General features: G+C 53.6%; 3 protein-coding genes across 4 annotated transcripts; 2 read left to right on the forward strand and 1 right to left on the reverse strand.

Annotated features, from left to right (window-relative positions):
- The first annotated feature begins 222 nt into the window (after positions 1-222).
- Positions 223-4,256, forward strand: LOC120903512 (mucin-2-like). The gene has a single exon (XM_040312993.1). The coding sequence runs from the start codon at positions 269-271 to the stop codon at positions 3,908-3,910; it is 3,642 nt and encodes a 1,213-aa protein (XP_040168927.1). The 5' UTR covers positions 223-268; the 3' UTR covers positions 3,911-4,256.
- Positions 4,257-5,609: 1,353 nt separating this feature from the next.
- LOC120904592 (keratinocyte proline-rich protein-like) lies at positions 5,610-6,885 on the forward strand. The gene has a single exon (XM_040314686.1). The coding sequence runs from the start codon at positions 5,726-5,728 to the stop codon at positions 6,707-6,709; it is 984 nt and encodes a 327-aa protein (XP_040170620.1). The 5' UTR covers positions 5,610-5,725; the 3' UTR covers positions 6,710-6,885.
- A 2,688-nt stretch (positions 6,886-9,573) lies between these two features.
- LOC120901377 (protein mahjong) lies at positions 9,574-16,544 on the reverse strand. 2 transcript variants are annotated; one of them, XM_040309270.1, is made up of 7 exons: positions 16,397-16,544; positions 14,070-16,200; positions 13,517-14,001; positions 12,297-13,438; positions 11,944-12,234; positions 11,211-11,856; positions 9,574-10,689 (listed from the first exon to the last, which is right to left on the reverse strand). In XM_040309270.1, the coding sequence occupies exons 2-7, from the start codon at positions 15,884-15,886 to the stop codon at positions 10,493-10,495; spliced, it is 4,578 nt and encodes a 1,525-aa protein (XP_040165204.1). In that variant the 5' UTR covers positions 15,887-16,200; positions 16,397-16,544; the 3' UTR covers positions 9,574-10,492. The 2 variants fall into 2 exon arrangements, with proteins under 2 accessions (XP_040165204.1, XP_040165203.1); XM_040309269.1 differs by having other exon boundaries at positions 9,574-10,788.
- Between the last annotated feature and the right edge of the window lie 492 nt (positions 16,545-17,036).

Genomic DNA, 17,036 nt, shown 5'->3' on the forward strand with positions numbered 1-17,036 from the left:
GCATGGGATGGGAACAAAGCGTGGACGAACCGGAAAAAGGTAGCCCTGTAGCTGAATGTTCTACAATTTGGCACAACAGAATTTCAGCATTCGCACCACCGCCTCTAAAACGATCCGCGTGCGACGGGGCGGACACATGAAAGAACAAATCGGGTACCGCGCAGGAGAGGATAGTATAAAAATTCTTGCCACCTTCCACGGTTAAGTCAGTCAGCAGTTCGATCAGCTTGAATTCTCTGGTGCCGTGGCCGCAAGCATCACACCATCGATGAAGCAGCTCTATCTGGCAGTGCTTGCTGCCACACTGCACCTTGTCCAGGGTCAGGGTTCGTGCGTCCCGGGCGTTACCTGCGAAACGTTCAACTGTACCACGGATGCCCGGTGCCCAGCGGTGAACCCGCCGCAAGGTCCAGTGCTGCTGCCCCATCCGAACTGTGCCAAGTTCTACAAGTGCTCCAATGGGCAGGCGTGCGAATACGACTGTCCGGCAAATTTGCACTTCAACCATGTTGAGCAGGCGTGCGATTGGCCGGAACGGGCGTGCTGCGACATGAACATACCCTGCCTGCCGCAGGATCCCTGCATACCGGGCGTAACCTGTCCACCGACTGGACCGTCCGATCCGCCCACCACTGTAACGCTACCGCCACCGACCGCACCCACACCTGCTCCACCAACCGCACCAACACCGGCTCCACCGACCGCACCAACACCGGCTCCACCGACCGCACCAACGCCGGCCCCACCAACCGCACCAACACCGGCACCGACTGGCTGCATTCCGGACCCGCTAAGCTGCAACCCGTTCGAAGATCCCAACAATCCAACCTTGCTGCCGCACGAATCCAACTGTGGTCAGTTTTACAAATGCAACCTCGGCGAACGCTGTCTGCTGTCCTGCCCGCTCGGTCAACACTTTTGGCCGGCGGGAGGCGTGTGCGAACGGCCGGAGGTGGCTTGCTGTAATCCGGCACTGTGTAACACGAGCCCCAGCCAGTGTGTGGATGATGTCCGCTGCCCTCTGATCGAGGATCCCAACTTCCCGACCACCTTCCCGTTCCCGGGCAACTGCTCCCGGTTCTACAAGTGTGATCTTGGGAGGCGCTGCCCAGTAGACTGCTGGCCTGGCACCCATTTCAGCGCCAGTACGGGACGTTGTGAGGCACCGGACGAGGCATGCTGCGATCCGGCCGTACCCTGCCGCGGAGCAACCGTTCGCAGCTGTGCGCCCGATGCGCGTTGTCCGCTGAACGATAATCCGTTCGATCCGACCGTCCTGAAGCACGCGGACTGTACCCGGTTCTACAAGTGCGATAACGGGCAGGCCTGTGTGTTGGAGTGTCCGCGCGGGCAGCACTTTAGACAGGATACGCCAACGACGGGAAGCTGCGACTGGCCGGATCTGGCCTGCTGTGATCCCAACATTCCGTGCACGGGACCAAACCCCGGCGTTACGTGCCGTCCCGATAGCCGCTGCCCGTTGTTCGACGACCCGAACAATCCGTTGCTCCTACCGCACACCAGCTCCTGCGCTCGGTTCTACAAGTGTACGAATGGGCTGGCATGCGATCTGCCCTGTCTGCATGGACACTTCAGCCAGGCGTTGCAGCGCTGTGAACGACCCGAGGTCGCCTGCTGCGATCCTGCCGTACCGTGTGAGAACACCACGCCTATGCCTACGCCTGTACCAACGCCTGCTCCAACGCCTGCTACTACTCCCGCTCCTACACCTGCTCCTACACCAGCACCTACTCCTGCGCCGACTCCAGCTCCAACGCCAGCTCCAACGCCAGCTCCCACTCCTGCTCCCACTCCGTCCCCTGGTGATCCATGCATTCCTGGAGTCACTTGTCCTCCAGGGGATGCCGGTAACTGCGTCGTGGATGCGAGATGCCCGGCATGGAATGGACCTACCCCAACGCTTCTACCTCATCCTTCAAACTGCGGCATGTTCTACAAGTGTGACAATGGACGAGCCTGTGAACACAACTGTCCAGCTGGATTGCACTTCAATCCTCTGATCAGCGTGTGCGACTGGCCGCATCAGGCTTGCTGTGACCCCACGATACCATGCAATCCTCCATGCATTCCGGGTGTAACGTGCCCGCCTACTGGGCCTACGCCTGCCCCAACTCCTGCTCCAACGCCCGCTCCGACTCCAGCTCCAACGCCAGCTCCAACGCCCGCTCCAACTCCAGCTCCAACACCAGCCCCTACCCCTGCTCCAACTCCAGCTCCAACTCCCGCTCCTACTCCCGCTCCAACTCCTGCCCCTACTCCAACTCCCAGTGATCCTTGCATTCCTGGTGTGACCTGTCCACCAAGTGATGCTGGTAATTGTATCCTATACAATAGATGCCCGCCACGAAATGGAGCTACTCCAACGCTTCTGCCTCATCCTTCCAACTGCGGAATGTTCTATAAGTGCAACAATGGATTTGCTTGTGAGCACGACTGTCCAGCTGGATTACACTTCAACCCAAGTCTCAGCGTGTGCGACTGGCCAAGCAGTGCCTGCTGTGACCCTACGATACCCTGTGATCCTCCATGCATTCCGGGAGTTACCTGCCCACCAACCGGTCCTACTCCTGCACCAACTCCAGCTCCAACTCCAGCTCCAACCCCAGCTCCTACTCCCGCTCCAACTCCCGCTCCTACTCCTGCTCCTACTCCCGCTCCAACTCCTGCCCCCACTCCCGCTCCAACTCCAGCTCCTACTCCCGCCCCAACTCCAGCTCCTACTCCTACTCCCAGTGATCCTTGCATTCCCGGAGTCACCTGTCCACCGAGCGATGCTGGTAACTGCGTCATGGATGGTAGATGTCCTCCCAGAAATGGAGTCACACCGAAACTTCTGCCTCACTCAGCCTGCAACATGTTCTACAAGTGTAACAATGGATTCGCCTGTGAGCACGACTGTCCAGCTGGATTACACTTCAACCCAAGTCTCAGCGTGTGCGACTGGCCAAGCAGTGCGTGCTGCGATCCAACGATACCCTGCGATCCTCCATGCATTCCGGGAGTGACTTGCCCACCAACCGGTCCTACTCCTGCACCAACACCTGCACCAACTCCAGCTCCAACCCCAGCTCCTACCCCGGCACCTACTCCAGCTCCTACCCCAGCTCCTACTCCCGCTCCTACACCAGCTCCTACTCCTGCACCGACTCCAGCTCCTACTCCAGCTCCTACTCCAGCTCCCACTCCTACACCCAGTGATCCTTGCATTCCCGGAGTCACTTGCCCACCGAGTGATGCTGGTAACTGCGTCGTGGATTCAAGATGCCCGCCCAGAAATGGAGTCACGCCCAAGTTGCTGCCTCACTCTGCCTGCGACATGTTCTACAAGTGCAACAATGGATTCGCTTGTGAACAGAGTTGTCCCCCCGGACTACACTTCAATGCCGATCTCAGCGTGTGCGACTGGCCAAGCAGTGCGTGCTGTGACCCGACGATACCCTGCAACCCTCCGTGCATCCCTGGCCTAACATGTCCACCGACCGGACCTACCCCAGCGCCAACCACCGCACAGCCGCCCATCACTCTACCCCCACCGACATTGCCTCCGCCCACTCTTCCTCCACCGACGCTTCCTCCACCCACGGTTGGACCAACGCCTTCCGAGCCGTGCGTGCCGGGTGTAACGTGCGAACCGAGCAACTGTCACAACGACATGCGCTGCCCGGCCCAGGACGGTCTAACGCCAACGCTCTTTGCTCATTCGGAATGCCACAAGTTCTACAAGTGCTCCAACCGAAAGGCCTGCGAGCACTCCTGCCCGCCCGGGCTGCACTTTAATGCGCGCGAGTTTGTGTGCGACTGGCCGGAAAGCGCCTGCTGCGATCCGACGATACCCTGCAATCCGCCCTGCATTCCAGGCGTCACGTGCGCCCGATCGGTGCGGCTTTAGTGCTACGACACTACGACAATGACACTCACGCTATTGAAACGATATCGAATGTACCCGAATCAATGTTTGAACGTATAGTACCCTATTTAACCTCTATCTATATCTTATTCACTTATAAACTAGCCGCTAGCAACAACGATTGGCACGGAAAAAGTATTATTTATCTGCATAACTGATAGTTTTCAGTGGCACCTGTTGCCAACTGTTAACCGATAGTTTAAGCCAGGTGCAGCACCTGCACCGCACCAAAACAGTACTAACCCTAACCATGATTAAATGCGAATACTAACCCCCAATATATAATCAACGCAAATAAATATATACAACTAATCTTGCAACTATTAAACAATGGATTATTTGTTTTCCCTTACCATTCGATGTGTTCCCAAGTACCTGTTGAACTGTAGGCTATACATGTAGACAAAGTAAAAAGGAGCCATTTTACGGTTCAATCATGCTCGCACGACACTCGTGCGTTCATGTCGTTCATGTCTAGAATGGACCTTCCCTCAACAAGGACTGATTATCTGGCTCCATGATAGCGAATAAGTCTCGAAATCCTGTAAAGGCGAAGATGTCCACATAGGAAGTTATGCCAAGTAGAAGAAGAGCTTAGCTATATTGACCAACAATAGACGAAGAGAAGCAGAACATCTCTTCAACGGCATTGGTTGATGAGCTGGGAAAGATTTGGACCTCACAACAGTGAATAGTCTGCTTCAAGATCGGATGATACTGTTTTGAATACAAAAAAACTCACTATACGTCTCAATACGTTACTTACAACCGGTCTGGGACCATCGATGGCTTTAATGACTCTGGAGTTCACTTATAACTCTGCTCAGCTTCTGATGTTGGTTTTATACTACTCCGTTGCTAGAGCGCAGTTGCTATGAATGCTTTGATCCATAACATATTTTCCACGAAAGTTTCCATCATGTCTAGCCTACCCTATTGTTGGACGTTATCCTTACGATGAAAAAGGCGATCGCATGGTACAGTCGGCAAGCCGTACAATCTAAGTACATGCTCGTAACTACGTCATAGGTTCAAATCTCTCGAGTTAAAGATTAATTTAATGCTGAACATGACCCCTTGAATAAATATATTCAGCTTTTTTTACTATTTCAAACTATTCTAGTAACAAATAAGTCAATATAACGGCTTATTGTACCTACGCAAGCCAACCGATAACAGTTGTCTTGAAAAATAATAAAAAGAAGATCCATTTTAAGAAGTATTTGATAACACCATTAGTTTGCATGTGTATGGGGAATAGATCTGAAGAAAAAATCAATGAACCGCCCCAGACATAGTAAATTCTTTTGCTTCCTCATTCCTCGCCAAATTGCCATTGATTTGTGCCAAAAGATGTGTATCACTCTTTCCATGCCATGTGTATCAGACAATGCTAAAGGATACTCTCTCACGGATGGGTACCACGACCTTGATAGGAACCGTTCCAAATCGTATCCGACCCTCAGCATATGTGTAACCGATTCGGTCACACACTAATGGCACAGACACATTTGGAAGACACTCTATGCCGATGCTATCCACATTTGCGGTGCCGCCCGGTCGCTGATTACGTACCCGCTGCCCGATAAGAAACACCACGCCGTCCGCCGACCGAGTGAAATGGAATCAATTTGTATATAAAGCTGCCGGCTATCAACACCCGGTCACAGTCACAGTTCGCCATCGGCAGCTTTCCTTTTTGTTTGGTCCGAGAGCGCTACCTCCCACATCTGCTCCACTGCACACGGAAAGTGTCCAGTTACTCCCCCCCCCAGCACACGCACACCAATTTCGGCAATGTATCTGCCACTCGTGCTCGCTGTCACGCTGGCAGCGGCCCTGACCAACGGTCAGCAACCGTGCGACCCTAGCGTCACCTGTCCCACGTTCAACTGCACCCCGCACCCGAACTGCCCGGCCAAGGATCCGCTTCACCCGGTACAGCTACCGCACAGTGACTGCACCAAGTTCTACAAGTGTTCCGGCGGCAATGCCTGCGAGCAGCTGTGCCCGGTCGGACTGCACTACAACGCGCGCGAACAGTCGTGCGACTGGCCGAACCGTGCCTGCTGCGACCCGAGCATCGAGTGCGGTCTGCCGGACGTGCCGGCGAACGATTGCGTGCCCAACCCGAACTGTCCGGCCTCGTCGAAGGACACGATCCTGCTGCCGCACGTCAACTGTGCCAAGTTCTACAAGTGCTCCGGACCGTTCGCCTGCCCGATGGACTGTCCGCCGCTGCTGCACTTCAACCCGAAGCAGAACGCTTGCGACTGGCCCGAGCGAGCCTGCTGCGATCCGACCGTGCCGTGCGATCCGTGCATCCCCGGCGTGACCTGCCCCCCGGGACCTGGACCCGTTCCTACCCCAGCTCCTACTCCTGTCCCGACTCCGGCTCCTACTCCGGCCCCTACTCCGGCCCCCACCCCAGCTCCCACTCCCGCCCCGACTCCCGCCCCGACTCCCGCCCCAACTCCGGGACCTACGCCCGGTCCGACGCCATCCGCGCCAGGCGAGTGTGATCCAGGAGTCACCTGCCCGCTGAACTGTGTCCAGGATATGCGCTGCCCGCCGCGTGACGGTTCCAAGCCCATTCTGCTGCCGGCCAGCGTCTGCACCAAGTTCTACAAGTGCCAGTCGGGCCGTGCCTGCGAGTTTGACTGCCCGTACGGGCTGCACTTCAACGAGAAGTCGATGGTGTGCGACTGGCCGCATCAGGCCTGCTGCGATCCGACGATCGAGTGTGTACCGGCCTGCATCCCTGGCGTCACCTGCCCTTAGGAATCCGTCGTCCGTGTCGGTACTGCTGCCAGACGTATGGATCACATTCATTATTAATACATACAACAACAACAACAACAAAAAACACACACACACATACACACACTGACAAACAGTTGGAGCATTGTGATTCCCTAATGAGCCGTATCAATAAAGTAGAGCAAATGTGAATGAAAGCGTGTTCGAGTGACGTTTTCTTTCGCTTCCTGGTTACTTAGATTTCAATGCTGAATTTTGTAAAATAGTACACGTGTTTCCACTTCCGCGAATATTGCGTTGTCCAGGATGATAGCGGAGGAAGTGAGAGGGAAGAGGAAAGGGAGGAAGAGACTCGATTGGAATTGGTTTACAATTCGTACTTAGACTGAGACATGTTTAGGAACGATTCAAGAATTGGAATAAAATAGGAATAAGTTCCATGGCTGCTACGGGATTAGTATTAGTTCCAGGACCGATATAGGTTTACGACCAGTTTCAGAATCGGTTATAGGTTTGGCATCAATTCTAAGACCAAACAACCTACTTACCTACTCCGATCCAGTAACTGAGTCCATTTCTGGACAACAAACCTCTTCTCTTAGAAACGGTCGGTTCTGCTTGTCCAATACTCAATATCTGATATCTCACCAGTACACTATTCGCACCCCGCAAGAGCGCTCCCAAGCGACCGTTACGTGCAGCCAAATTGTAGATAATAGTACCAAAACATGGTCGCAAACATGACCATCATAGATACGGGTAAACATTCTTCGCGCACTTTTCACTGGCGATAATGACGTATACCACCCACTCGAAAGTCTGTCTTTTATCTTTCCCGTTCATAACCTTCATGCCGTAACCGGAAGCTTTTTGTCTCCTGAACTTCCTATGCAGCTATCACTCCAAGCGAGGTTCGTCCCAGGCAGCAAGGTCATATTCGGGCTGTGTTAGATCGTACCTACGATACCTGACAGCGTCAATGGCCGCAACACGAGTAACGGTAACATTGTAGGCATGCAATATCTCAACCACGATAAAAAACAAATCCTTGTAAAACATACTGATAAACGCGTGTTCCACGTGGGACGTTACATGGCTCGGCTGGCAAGTTCGAGGTAATCACCGTCGAAAGACATTGGTAATCAGTCTTCCTAAATGGTCTTATGGTGAAAATAAAACTGTTCCAAATATAGCTAAAGATTACTCCTTACTGACATCTCGTTGATTGAACGATGCATCGTGCAGTGACATGGTCTATAAAACCTTTGCTACCGATCATTTGGCACGGTTTTAGTAACCGCTCCACCTGCTGGAGCAATATCATCTGCAAGACACACACCCTGAGGTTCGTTTGTGATCATCACCAGCAGTTCTTGAGTGAAGTGATTCGTGTGCTCTCGTATAGAACACTTTCAAGATGAGACAGTTCCTAGCGCTGGTACTAAGCGTGCTTGGAATGGCGCTGGTGGACGCTACTTGCATCCTCGATGCGCGCTGCCCACTGGTGGAGGATGCAAATAAACCAACCCATCTGTCACACTCGGACTGCAAAAAGTTCTCCATCTGCTCGTACGGCCAGGCCTGTGAAAAGTCCTGTCCGGAGGGTCAGCACTGGTCCACCGCTTTGCAGCGCTGCGAGTGGCCAAACGTCGCCTGCTGTGACCCATCAGTCGCGTGTGATCCCACCCTAGCCAACCCGACGGTGGTACCCGAGGCCACCACGATCGACACACCGGTGGCATCATTGTGCACTGCAGACGCACGATGCCCACTCTATGAAGATCATAACAACCCAACACACCTGTCACACGAAAGCAACTGCGCTCAGTTCTACACCTGCTCGTACGGCCGACGCTGTCTGAAGCAATGCCCCACAGGACTACACTTCAGCGTGCTGCTGCAGCGTTGCGAGCATCCATCCGTTGCATGTTGCGATCCTTCAACAGTCTGCCAATCGTTGGCGACTACTTCGACGATCCCGACCACTGCAGCCACCGTGGTCTGCCAACCCGATGCAAGATGTCCGCTCGTAGAGACCAATCCGTTAGCACCGCTGCTTCTCCCCGTACCGGGCAATTGTGGTGCGTTCTACAAGTGTCGTACCGGAGACGCCTGTCTCTTAGCTTGTCCCGCTGGGCAACACTTTAGCCAGACGCTGCAGTTGTGCGAACGACCCAGCGTTGCGTGCTGCGATCCATCCGTACCATGTTGATCCGTTTCCGGAAGCTGCTAAGCCGGGTGTGCCGTGAAATGCCCTTTATGTTATCAAGATGTCTTTCACAAACAGATCGAAACACGCTGATTACTGAAAGGAACAATAAAGATTTAGTACACTGCACTGGGTCTGAGATGTGATTGATTTTAAATAGTATCTAAGCAATACTATATGGTCAAGTACTTACTTGTTTATAGACTGAATTGTGCGCCGCCAGTATAGAGGGGTTTTTTTTAATGATTCAACTTCAAAAATTCATCGTAAAACGATTGCACGCTTTTTTAAGATCATTTGTTGTTGGACTGATCGTCTTTTTTCCAAAATTCGTCAAACAGCTTGCATACTTTTAGGCGCAGCGCCTTCTCGGTATAACGCCATCTGCGTGCGAGTAGCATAACTAAAGCATGCTCCGCGCTGGAATCTCGTCGGACAGCGTGCAATTGCAGCGAGTGCAGTCAGCTGCCATGTAAAAACATGAAGAAGATAGTAATTGCAGACATGTGGTGGTAAATGTTTTCGGATGAGTTATTCTACTTCGTCCATTTATCACGGGTGCTACCCCCAATTTGCCGTTACAAAACTCTACTTTTCAACGCACCGTGTTCCTCTCTCGGTGGCAAATTGCATGTAATGGGGAATCACTAGTCACTGACGAAATGGACACAGCGAATTGTGTTCGCGAATACGATTAGGTGAAAACAGAGCTTCACACATCGTTTTTTTTTATTATAAATATCAGCTATTGGTGACGAGAGTGGGTGTATAGTAATCCGTTCAAATGAAACTACTGAAACGGTCTGACTGGCTAAACGGTATACAATTACGATACACGGATTCCATGCAGCAAAAGACGGATGGGAGGGGGTTAGGGATGGTTTCCGTTGCAAGTGGTCACAAATTTAAACAAATAAATAATGCACATTCGGACCGATAGTTTAGCTGGAACCAGAAGCACGCTACCTAATTGATCGTTCCCAGTCGCAATCACTAGAGTTAGAATTAGGAATAGCATCTGGCATAGCATCTGAGCGCACATTAAGGAGGGGATGGGAAGCTTTGCTCTAACTTTTCACCAATCGTTCATAGCATTCGCCACTACTACACTTCACACTCTTCAAACTTAAACTAACTGTACATTCGAAGGGCAAAACCAAAACAAAACGAAGTGCGTTCACTGTCTCGAAAGCAAGTGCGTTCACCGCCGAAACTACAGCGGTTCGCCATTTTTTTTCTCTCTCGATCTATTCCCTGCCAAGATAATACACATTATTTGCTAAGGCGCGTAAATGAGATGAAACTTACGCTTATGTTCATTAACATTACCCATCTAGATCTACCGTACAGTTTTGCAGCATGATGTGGTCAAATATCGCTCACTAATTCGCTCTTTCTCTGTCGCTGTATGTCTAACTCTTAGCTAGTTTCCGTTTGTACGAAGCAAGGACATTCGACACACACACGTACACACGTTCGCACACAGTACATACAAACGCACAGAGCTGTTCTGGGACCCTAACTACAAACACCCTCTGTTGTCTGGCCGGTGGTGCTCACCCAAGCGGCTGAGCGGCTGTGCTGCTTAATTATGCTCAACGGTAGCTAAACAGATAATCTTCCACATCCGATGCCGTCGTCCAGGACGAATCATCCGAATCATCACCGCCACCGTCATCGTCTCCCTCATCATTGTTGTTATCACCGTCGCCGTCATCATCATCCTCGTCGTCATCATCGTTGTCGTCGTCGTCATCCTCTCCGTCCTCCTCGCTGTTTGATGCAGAGGAACCTGTTTGCGAAAGGTCATCATCATCATCATCTTCATCATCATCACCATCATCATCATCATCATTGCTGTCATTATTATCGTCTCTAATATCCCCGAAGACTGGAATTGAGTGGGGTGGGATGGTTGAGGTGGGATTTGTTTAACTCATTTCGCTTAGTCTATTCTCATATCTATGCTTGCAGATCTCAAGGAAAGTTCGAAAGCTTCAGATCCCATGTTTGAATCATCAATGTCGATAAAATATTAAAAATAAAATTTCTGCTCTATACCCAACGCAAAATGGAATGGAAAGATAGCAAAGGGACACCCGACTGGGCTTTCGACTTTCCTTGCGTGATAACACAGCATATATATGGATACAGGATTGCTCTTACTTCATTCTACGACAGTTGTACCGTTTTCTCGAGTCCTTCATATCACACATGTACCTCGAAGCTCAAGAAAGCGCACCAACTGGATGTTTCGGTGAAGTGAGAAACCCTGCATCATTCGCGCAATGCAACTCGACCTGCTGTACTTACCGACGGATTCCGTCTCCGACATCGTGTTCTCCTCCGAGTTTTCCATGTCCTCCTCCTCCTCGTCCTGATCGTCGCCGATGTTTTTCTTCCGACCCACGCTGTAGATGCGCACCACCGATTCCTGGAGCGAGTTGTACCCGCCCTGGTTCTCGACCACCGCAATCTGGCTACCGTATCGGTTGACCGCCAGATCGGAAATGCTGCGCTTCACATCGATCGTGGCAATGCTCGAATAGTCGTAACTGTCCAGCACCTTGAAGCTCGTCTGATACGCAGCGATCTCCGCCATCTCCGCATCCTCCTTGTCCAGCGTCAGCCCGTACATGACGTTCTGGGGGGAAAACTTGACGTGCGTCTGGTCCAGCGACGGTACCGTGCGCAGCAGATGGAACGTGCGCAGGTCCCACACCTCGGTGTTTTCCACAATCTCCAGCCCGTTCGGGTGAAACACGCCGGAGATGTTTTGGTTCAGCTTGTCGAACTTGTGGATCTCCTTGCCGGACGTCACATCCCACAGGACACCGTCGGACAGGATGAGCTCGTCCGATGGACAGAACGTGGCACGGTTTTTCGTATATTGATTGGCAATGGCCGGTTCAAACTTCATCACCTTCTGACCCGTGTTGATATCGTAGATCGTGGCAATCTGCAAACGACAGGGAAAGAAAACAATTCAGTCATTCGTAAACCCGATCAACACGAATTCTCTCTCACACACTATCGTTGCTCGTACCTGATTGGTCGTCGCCAGGACCCTATCCGGCGTAATGTTGGCAAACTCTACGTAATCTTCCTCGTCCCAGACCAGCTTCTCCGATATTTGATTATCTTCCAAGTTCCACAGCGCCGATATTGGGTACCGCCAGACGGCGGTCGTGAGCAGCAACCGGCCGTCCTTGCTCACCTTCGTCGAGGTTACGGCCGTCTCGTGGCAGGTGTAGCTGTGCTCCTCGTTGCTGTCGTTGAGGTTGAAAATTTTCACCTCACCCGCTTGCGATCCGATAACGAGCCTTGTTCCACACGGCTGTCGAAAGAAACGATAAGGTTTGTTAGCTTTAGTCCGGCAACCAGCAGCTCAACACTTACCGTAAAATCACAGGAGGTAAAGCAATAGTCCATCTCGGGCGTACGAAGTACCCGCGAGGCGGAAAAGTTCGAATGCACCAGCCGACGGTCGAACCGGCGCGACGCGAACCCAGCCTGGCGCCGGTAAAACCGGGCGGCAAAGTTGTTTCCACACCCGGACACCCGGTTCGGCCGCGGATCCGGACACTTGTGGGGCTTGAACAGATCGAACGGAGGGCAGGTGGACATCGGGTGCTTGCAGAGCGCGTGCTGATTCGTCAAATACTCGGTGATGATCGAGTGCAGCGTTATGTTGTTGTTCGCGGTTGTGGAAAGCTCGCTTGGTAGCGTTTTGGAGCTGGCTGTCGCCAGCAGCAGGAAGTTGGTCGCATCCGTCGCCGAGATCTGCTTCTGCAGCGAGCGCTGGGAGGTGGTGGACGTCGTCGAACGGTTCATATCGACCGGCGTCGCGGCGACCCGGTTAGCCGCCGGATGATGCCCGTTCTGGCTGCCGCCGGTCGACGAGCCGGTGTGCTTTTTGATCAGCTTAATCGGTGCGAGTGGTTCCGCCGGATCGATCGTGGGGCTGCCGTTGCCTTCGTTCATCGGTTCCGGCGTGGCAGCAACACCGCCATGCCCATTGGCACCGCCCGGCAGGTTAGGAGTACCGTTGCCGTTGCTTTCGTTGCTTACAGCGGCCAGCGCCGCCTGCAGATTAGCCTGCGCCGTGGACGCGTTAAAGGACGCATCGACCGTGCGGCTGCGGATGCGCGACCGCTGCATAATGTTGGTGTTGGGCGACCGGAAGACGAACGGCGAGTGAAGGGAGGCGGCCGAGCGCGATAAGGCAGACGCTGGTGGGTTCGGCAACTGCTGGAACAGGCTCGCACTCAGCCCGGACTCTTTCACCAGCGTGCTGGCCGTCTCCTTCAGCCCGCTCGCGATCAGGTGCTGGTAGATCAGCTGATACAGCTGCTGCTCGTTGAACTGGATACGCGTTTGGGCGACCACATTCGCCTTGTGGATGTCGGACAGGGACGTGTCTACCTGATTGCCGAACGTGTCCACCTTGCCGGATACGCGCTCCATCAGCTCGAGTGCGTACTTTTGGAACTGCACGTGCTCTACCCGCTTCTCCTGTAGTATCGGATCGCGCATCAAACCTGCAAAAGACGAGCAACAGAAAAATGGTGAAATTAATCTACCACTCCCAGTGAGCAATAAAAATAGTGTCCACTTACTCTGCAACTCGCCATGCACGAACAGTGGCAGCTTGCCGACGATCTGCCGCACCGTTTCCGACCGCGCCAGCCCAGCCAACGCACGGCACGCCATCCCTCGTATGCAGTCCGCGTCCGTGATCGGCACCTTGATGCGCATCAGCGCCAGCAGCACCAGAATGCCGTTGTTCGAGCGCACGCTCTCCCACACCTTCTGGATCAGCTCTTCGGAGCTTTTGTTCGGCATACGCTTCTTCGCCGAACCGTACCGTGCCAGCGAGCCGCTCGGACGATGGATCGGTGCGCATACCAGATGCACCAGCAGGGCGAGGGCCGACTTCTGTACCTCCGCATCGGCCACATCGCCTTCCACGGCACTCAGCACGATGCTGATGCCTGTCGATATGCCATCGTGATGCCGCACCGGCTCGACAAACACGCTGTGGACGCGCGATATGACGGTGCAGACGCTCAGCGCATCCAGCGCATAGCGTACCGTATCACCACTGAAATAAAAGCACAAAATAGAAATCTGTTAGAACCAATTTGTTCGCTAAACCCGCAACTCGCTTACCGTCCACTGTAACTCCAATCGAACGTTAGAAGTATGATGCGCAGCAACAGCTGCACACCGCCCAGCTTCAGCAGCTCGTCCACCGGCGCCCAGTGAGCCTTCATCGGGAGCAGTTCCTGTAGCGTGGTAATCTGCTGACTGATCACCTCCGGTGGGTTTTTGACCGCCTTGAACACGGGCTGCGTCAGCGTACCGGACGGCTCCTGCTGGCGCGTCACCTGGATGTACTTGTAGTACAGGTGGTTCTCGAAGTACTTCTTCAGCGCGATGCAGACGTGCCGGATGACCTGCCGCTCTGCCGCCTCCTCGTCCTCGTTCATCTGGTAGTCGTCGGACACGACCAGCAGCGGCAGCACCGCAATCACGTTGTACAGCCGCCGTATGCCGTCCTGCTTGTCAAACTCGTCCAGGATGATCTTGAACTGGCAGCTCAGCCCAAAGAACATCGTCGCATGGCAACGGCCCGAATCGTGCGGGCAGCCGAGCAGCCAGAGCGCGTACGACACCATCTCCGTGATGATGTCGCGCGGCATCTGACAAATGCGCTCCATCGCGTCCTCGCAGTAGGCGAGATAGTAGAACGCAATCGACACGCCGGTCGCGGCCAGACTCGGCCGCGGGATTTTCAGCAACCGCTCCAGCCCACCGTTCGCAATAAACTCGAGCGAAAACTTCTTGTGGCACAGCAGCGAGGCGAGATACTTGAGCGCCTCGAACGCGAGACAGGTGTCCTTCGGGTCGAGATGCTCGATATAGCGAAAGATCAGCTGCATTGCGTTGTGCTCGAACACGTGCGGCAGGAACTCCTGGTACTCGCCCATCGGTGTGAGATAGTTCAGGATCAGCATCTGGCTGGTGGCCGCCGTCACCGGAAAGTACGGGATCATGATGGCGCGCGAACCGCCCGCCGCCCGGGACGCTTGTGAGTTCTGTTCGCCCTCCTCGATCTCCATGCGATTTTCGTTGCTGCTAGGATCTGCTGCATTTTCCGGTTCTGCACTGTCCGCCGATGCGTCGGCGGTATCGAACGTTGATGTTGACGGTTCTGCCTCTTCCACTTTTTCCACCAGCTCGCTCATCCCCTCCTCGTCACCCCCCTCCGGTTGTGTCTTTTCCGCGGGGGACGATAGTGTGACAGCGCTCAGCATTGGCGAAGGCGAGTTCAGAGCCCTCGGCGAGTTTGCCCTCGACGATGGGGTGGTTTTGGGGGTGGTTTGAAGATGGGCCTGCTGCAGCCGATGCAACCGGTTCAGCATCACCGGCAGTAGCCGGATGTTCTGCTCCCGAAAGCTCACCGCTATCTCCTGCTCCTCCATAGCTGCTCCCAGCAGCCCGGTAGCGTAGCTTTGCAGCGGCTCGGGACTCGATTCCGCCCAGCTGTACAGCCGCTTGATCAGATGGTCGTACTCCACCTGGAAGACGGCCGACGTGTCCAGCCCGGGCATGATGACCAGTATCAGCCGGCAGGCGGCCACATTTAGCGCGTGCGAGCTTTGCTGCACATTCTGGCGGGTGAAGAAGTTGTCACGCAGATAGTCGTTCACCAGCCGCGTGATGAAGTGATCCTTCCGGAAGAGCAGCTTCAGCATCCGGCCCAGCTCGCAGTTCGGATCGGTGCGCGATGGGTGCCGCTCGTCGAACGGGTCCGGATCCTTCATCCGGTACGCTTCCATTTCCGTCTCGAACAGTTCGGCCAGCCGGGTCACGATCGGTTCCGGATCGTACCCGGGTATGGAATGTTTCTCGTCCCATAGCTGAAAGATGCGTGACAGATCGGTGCCGCTCAGTATCTCCGCCTGATCCAACGGCGAAGCCATCGCGGATGTGTATGCGCGCGTGTATGTGTGTCCTGTGGGGAGCGTGCGAGTGTGTGCTCTAACCGACTACGGCACTGTTGACCACCGTCCACAAACTACCATATCACCAGCACCGCGTGAGGGCAGTTCTCACCGCACGACACAAATTGTAAACACCACGCGCGACTGACGGCACTACGCACTTCGCCTTAACCTCACTTTCAATGCTCACTGCGAAGTTGGGGGGATTTCTTGCTCCGTTTCCTTATCCAACTGCAAAAAGGGATGAATTGTGGGGCGGATTCATGCCACCTTTACGCCGCAAACGTTCCACCCTACAAAGGGAAAAGGGAAAGCTATTATCAGCCTACTGGCCTGACGCGCAACGGACCAAGGAAATGCGAACAATTGCCCGGTTGTTGTGCTCTGGCTGTCCACCTGCGACACTAGGACACACACACACTCACACACCGCCGTACAATTGCATGGAAAGTTCTGGATTCCTGGTGTCGAATACGGGCGAATACTTACGGGATATGTTTCACAGGCACCCTGCCCGTGCGGGAGCCAATTGTACGAGAAATTAACGAAATTTAGGTTACCGTGCGATGGTGCAATTTCTTTAGAATGTGACTCACAATGCCTGCCGTGAGTTCGGCCTGAACTGTCAGTTGGCGAATCGCTCTGCTTTTGTCCGAGCATGCAGTGTGGCCAGATTATTTTGGCAGATTTCGGGAGGAGCACCAAAATTTTATCTGTAGTTTTCGGTAGGTTTAAACTCGAAATTCGTTTGAAAAAAAGTGTTAAGCAGGGGGGTAGCGTGCTAATGTGTGAAACGAAAGCTCCATTTCACCAGAATATACATCGGCATATGTAAATCGGTATTTCTGGTCACTCTGCCCGGGCAAGGGCAAGGGCAAGGCGAGCTTTTTGGCGGCCACCATTCAAAAGCCCTCGCTCGAAACGTCGAAAATCGTCACAATTACTGAAAAAACCTTCGCCAGCGAGGGGAAAACGCAACGATTACGAGCCGACGGTTTTTTAAGTAATTATGACGGTTTTTTTCACGTTTGTACCCTGTACAACACTCAACGGCTTCCGAACTAGTGGTGTGCTCTCTGAAGCGCACCCACGACTCCTATCTGACTCCGACTTTTGTTAGTCCGATTCC

The sequence above is a fragment of the Anopheles arabiensis genome, chromosome 3 (genome assembly GCF_016920715.1).
Source record: "Anopheles arabiensis isolate DONGOLA chromosome 3, AaraD3, whole genome shotgun sequence".
Taxonomy (NCBI): domain Eukaryota; kingdom Metazoa; phylum Arthropoda; class Insecta; order Diptera; family Culicidae; genus Anopheles; species Anopheles arabiensis.

Bases quoted from the DNA above. Each gene is read 5' to 3' on its own strand.
- LOC120903512 (XM_040312993.1), top strand. From the start codon at position 269: ATGAAGCAGCTCTATCTGGCAGTGCTTGCTGCCACACTGCACCTTGTC.
- LOC120904592 (XM_040314686.1), top strand. From the start codon at position 5,726: ATGTATCTGCCACTCGTGCTCGCTGTCACGCTGGCAGCGGCCCTGACC.
- LOC120901377 (XM_040309269.1), bottom strand. From the start codon at position 15,886: ATGGCTTCGCCGTTGGATCAGGCGGAGATACTGAGCGGCACCGATCTG. The intron at 14,002-14,069 runs GTAAGCGAGTTG...CTTTTATTTCAG, and splicing joins GATTGGAGTTACAGTGGACG to TGGTGATACGGTACGCTATG. The intron at 13,439-13,516 runs GTAAGTGGACAC...CGTCTTTTGCAG, and splicing joins CGTGCATGGCGAGTTGCAGA to GTTTGATGCGCGATCCGATA.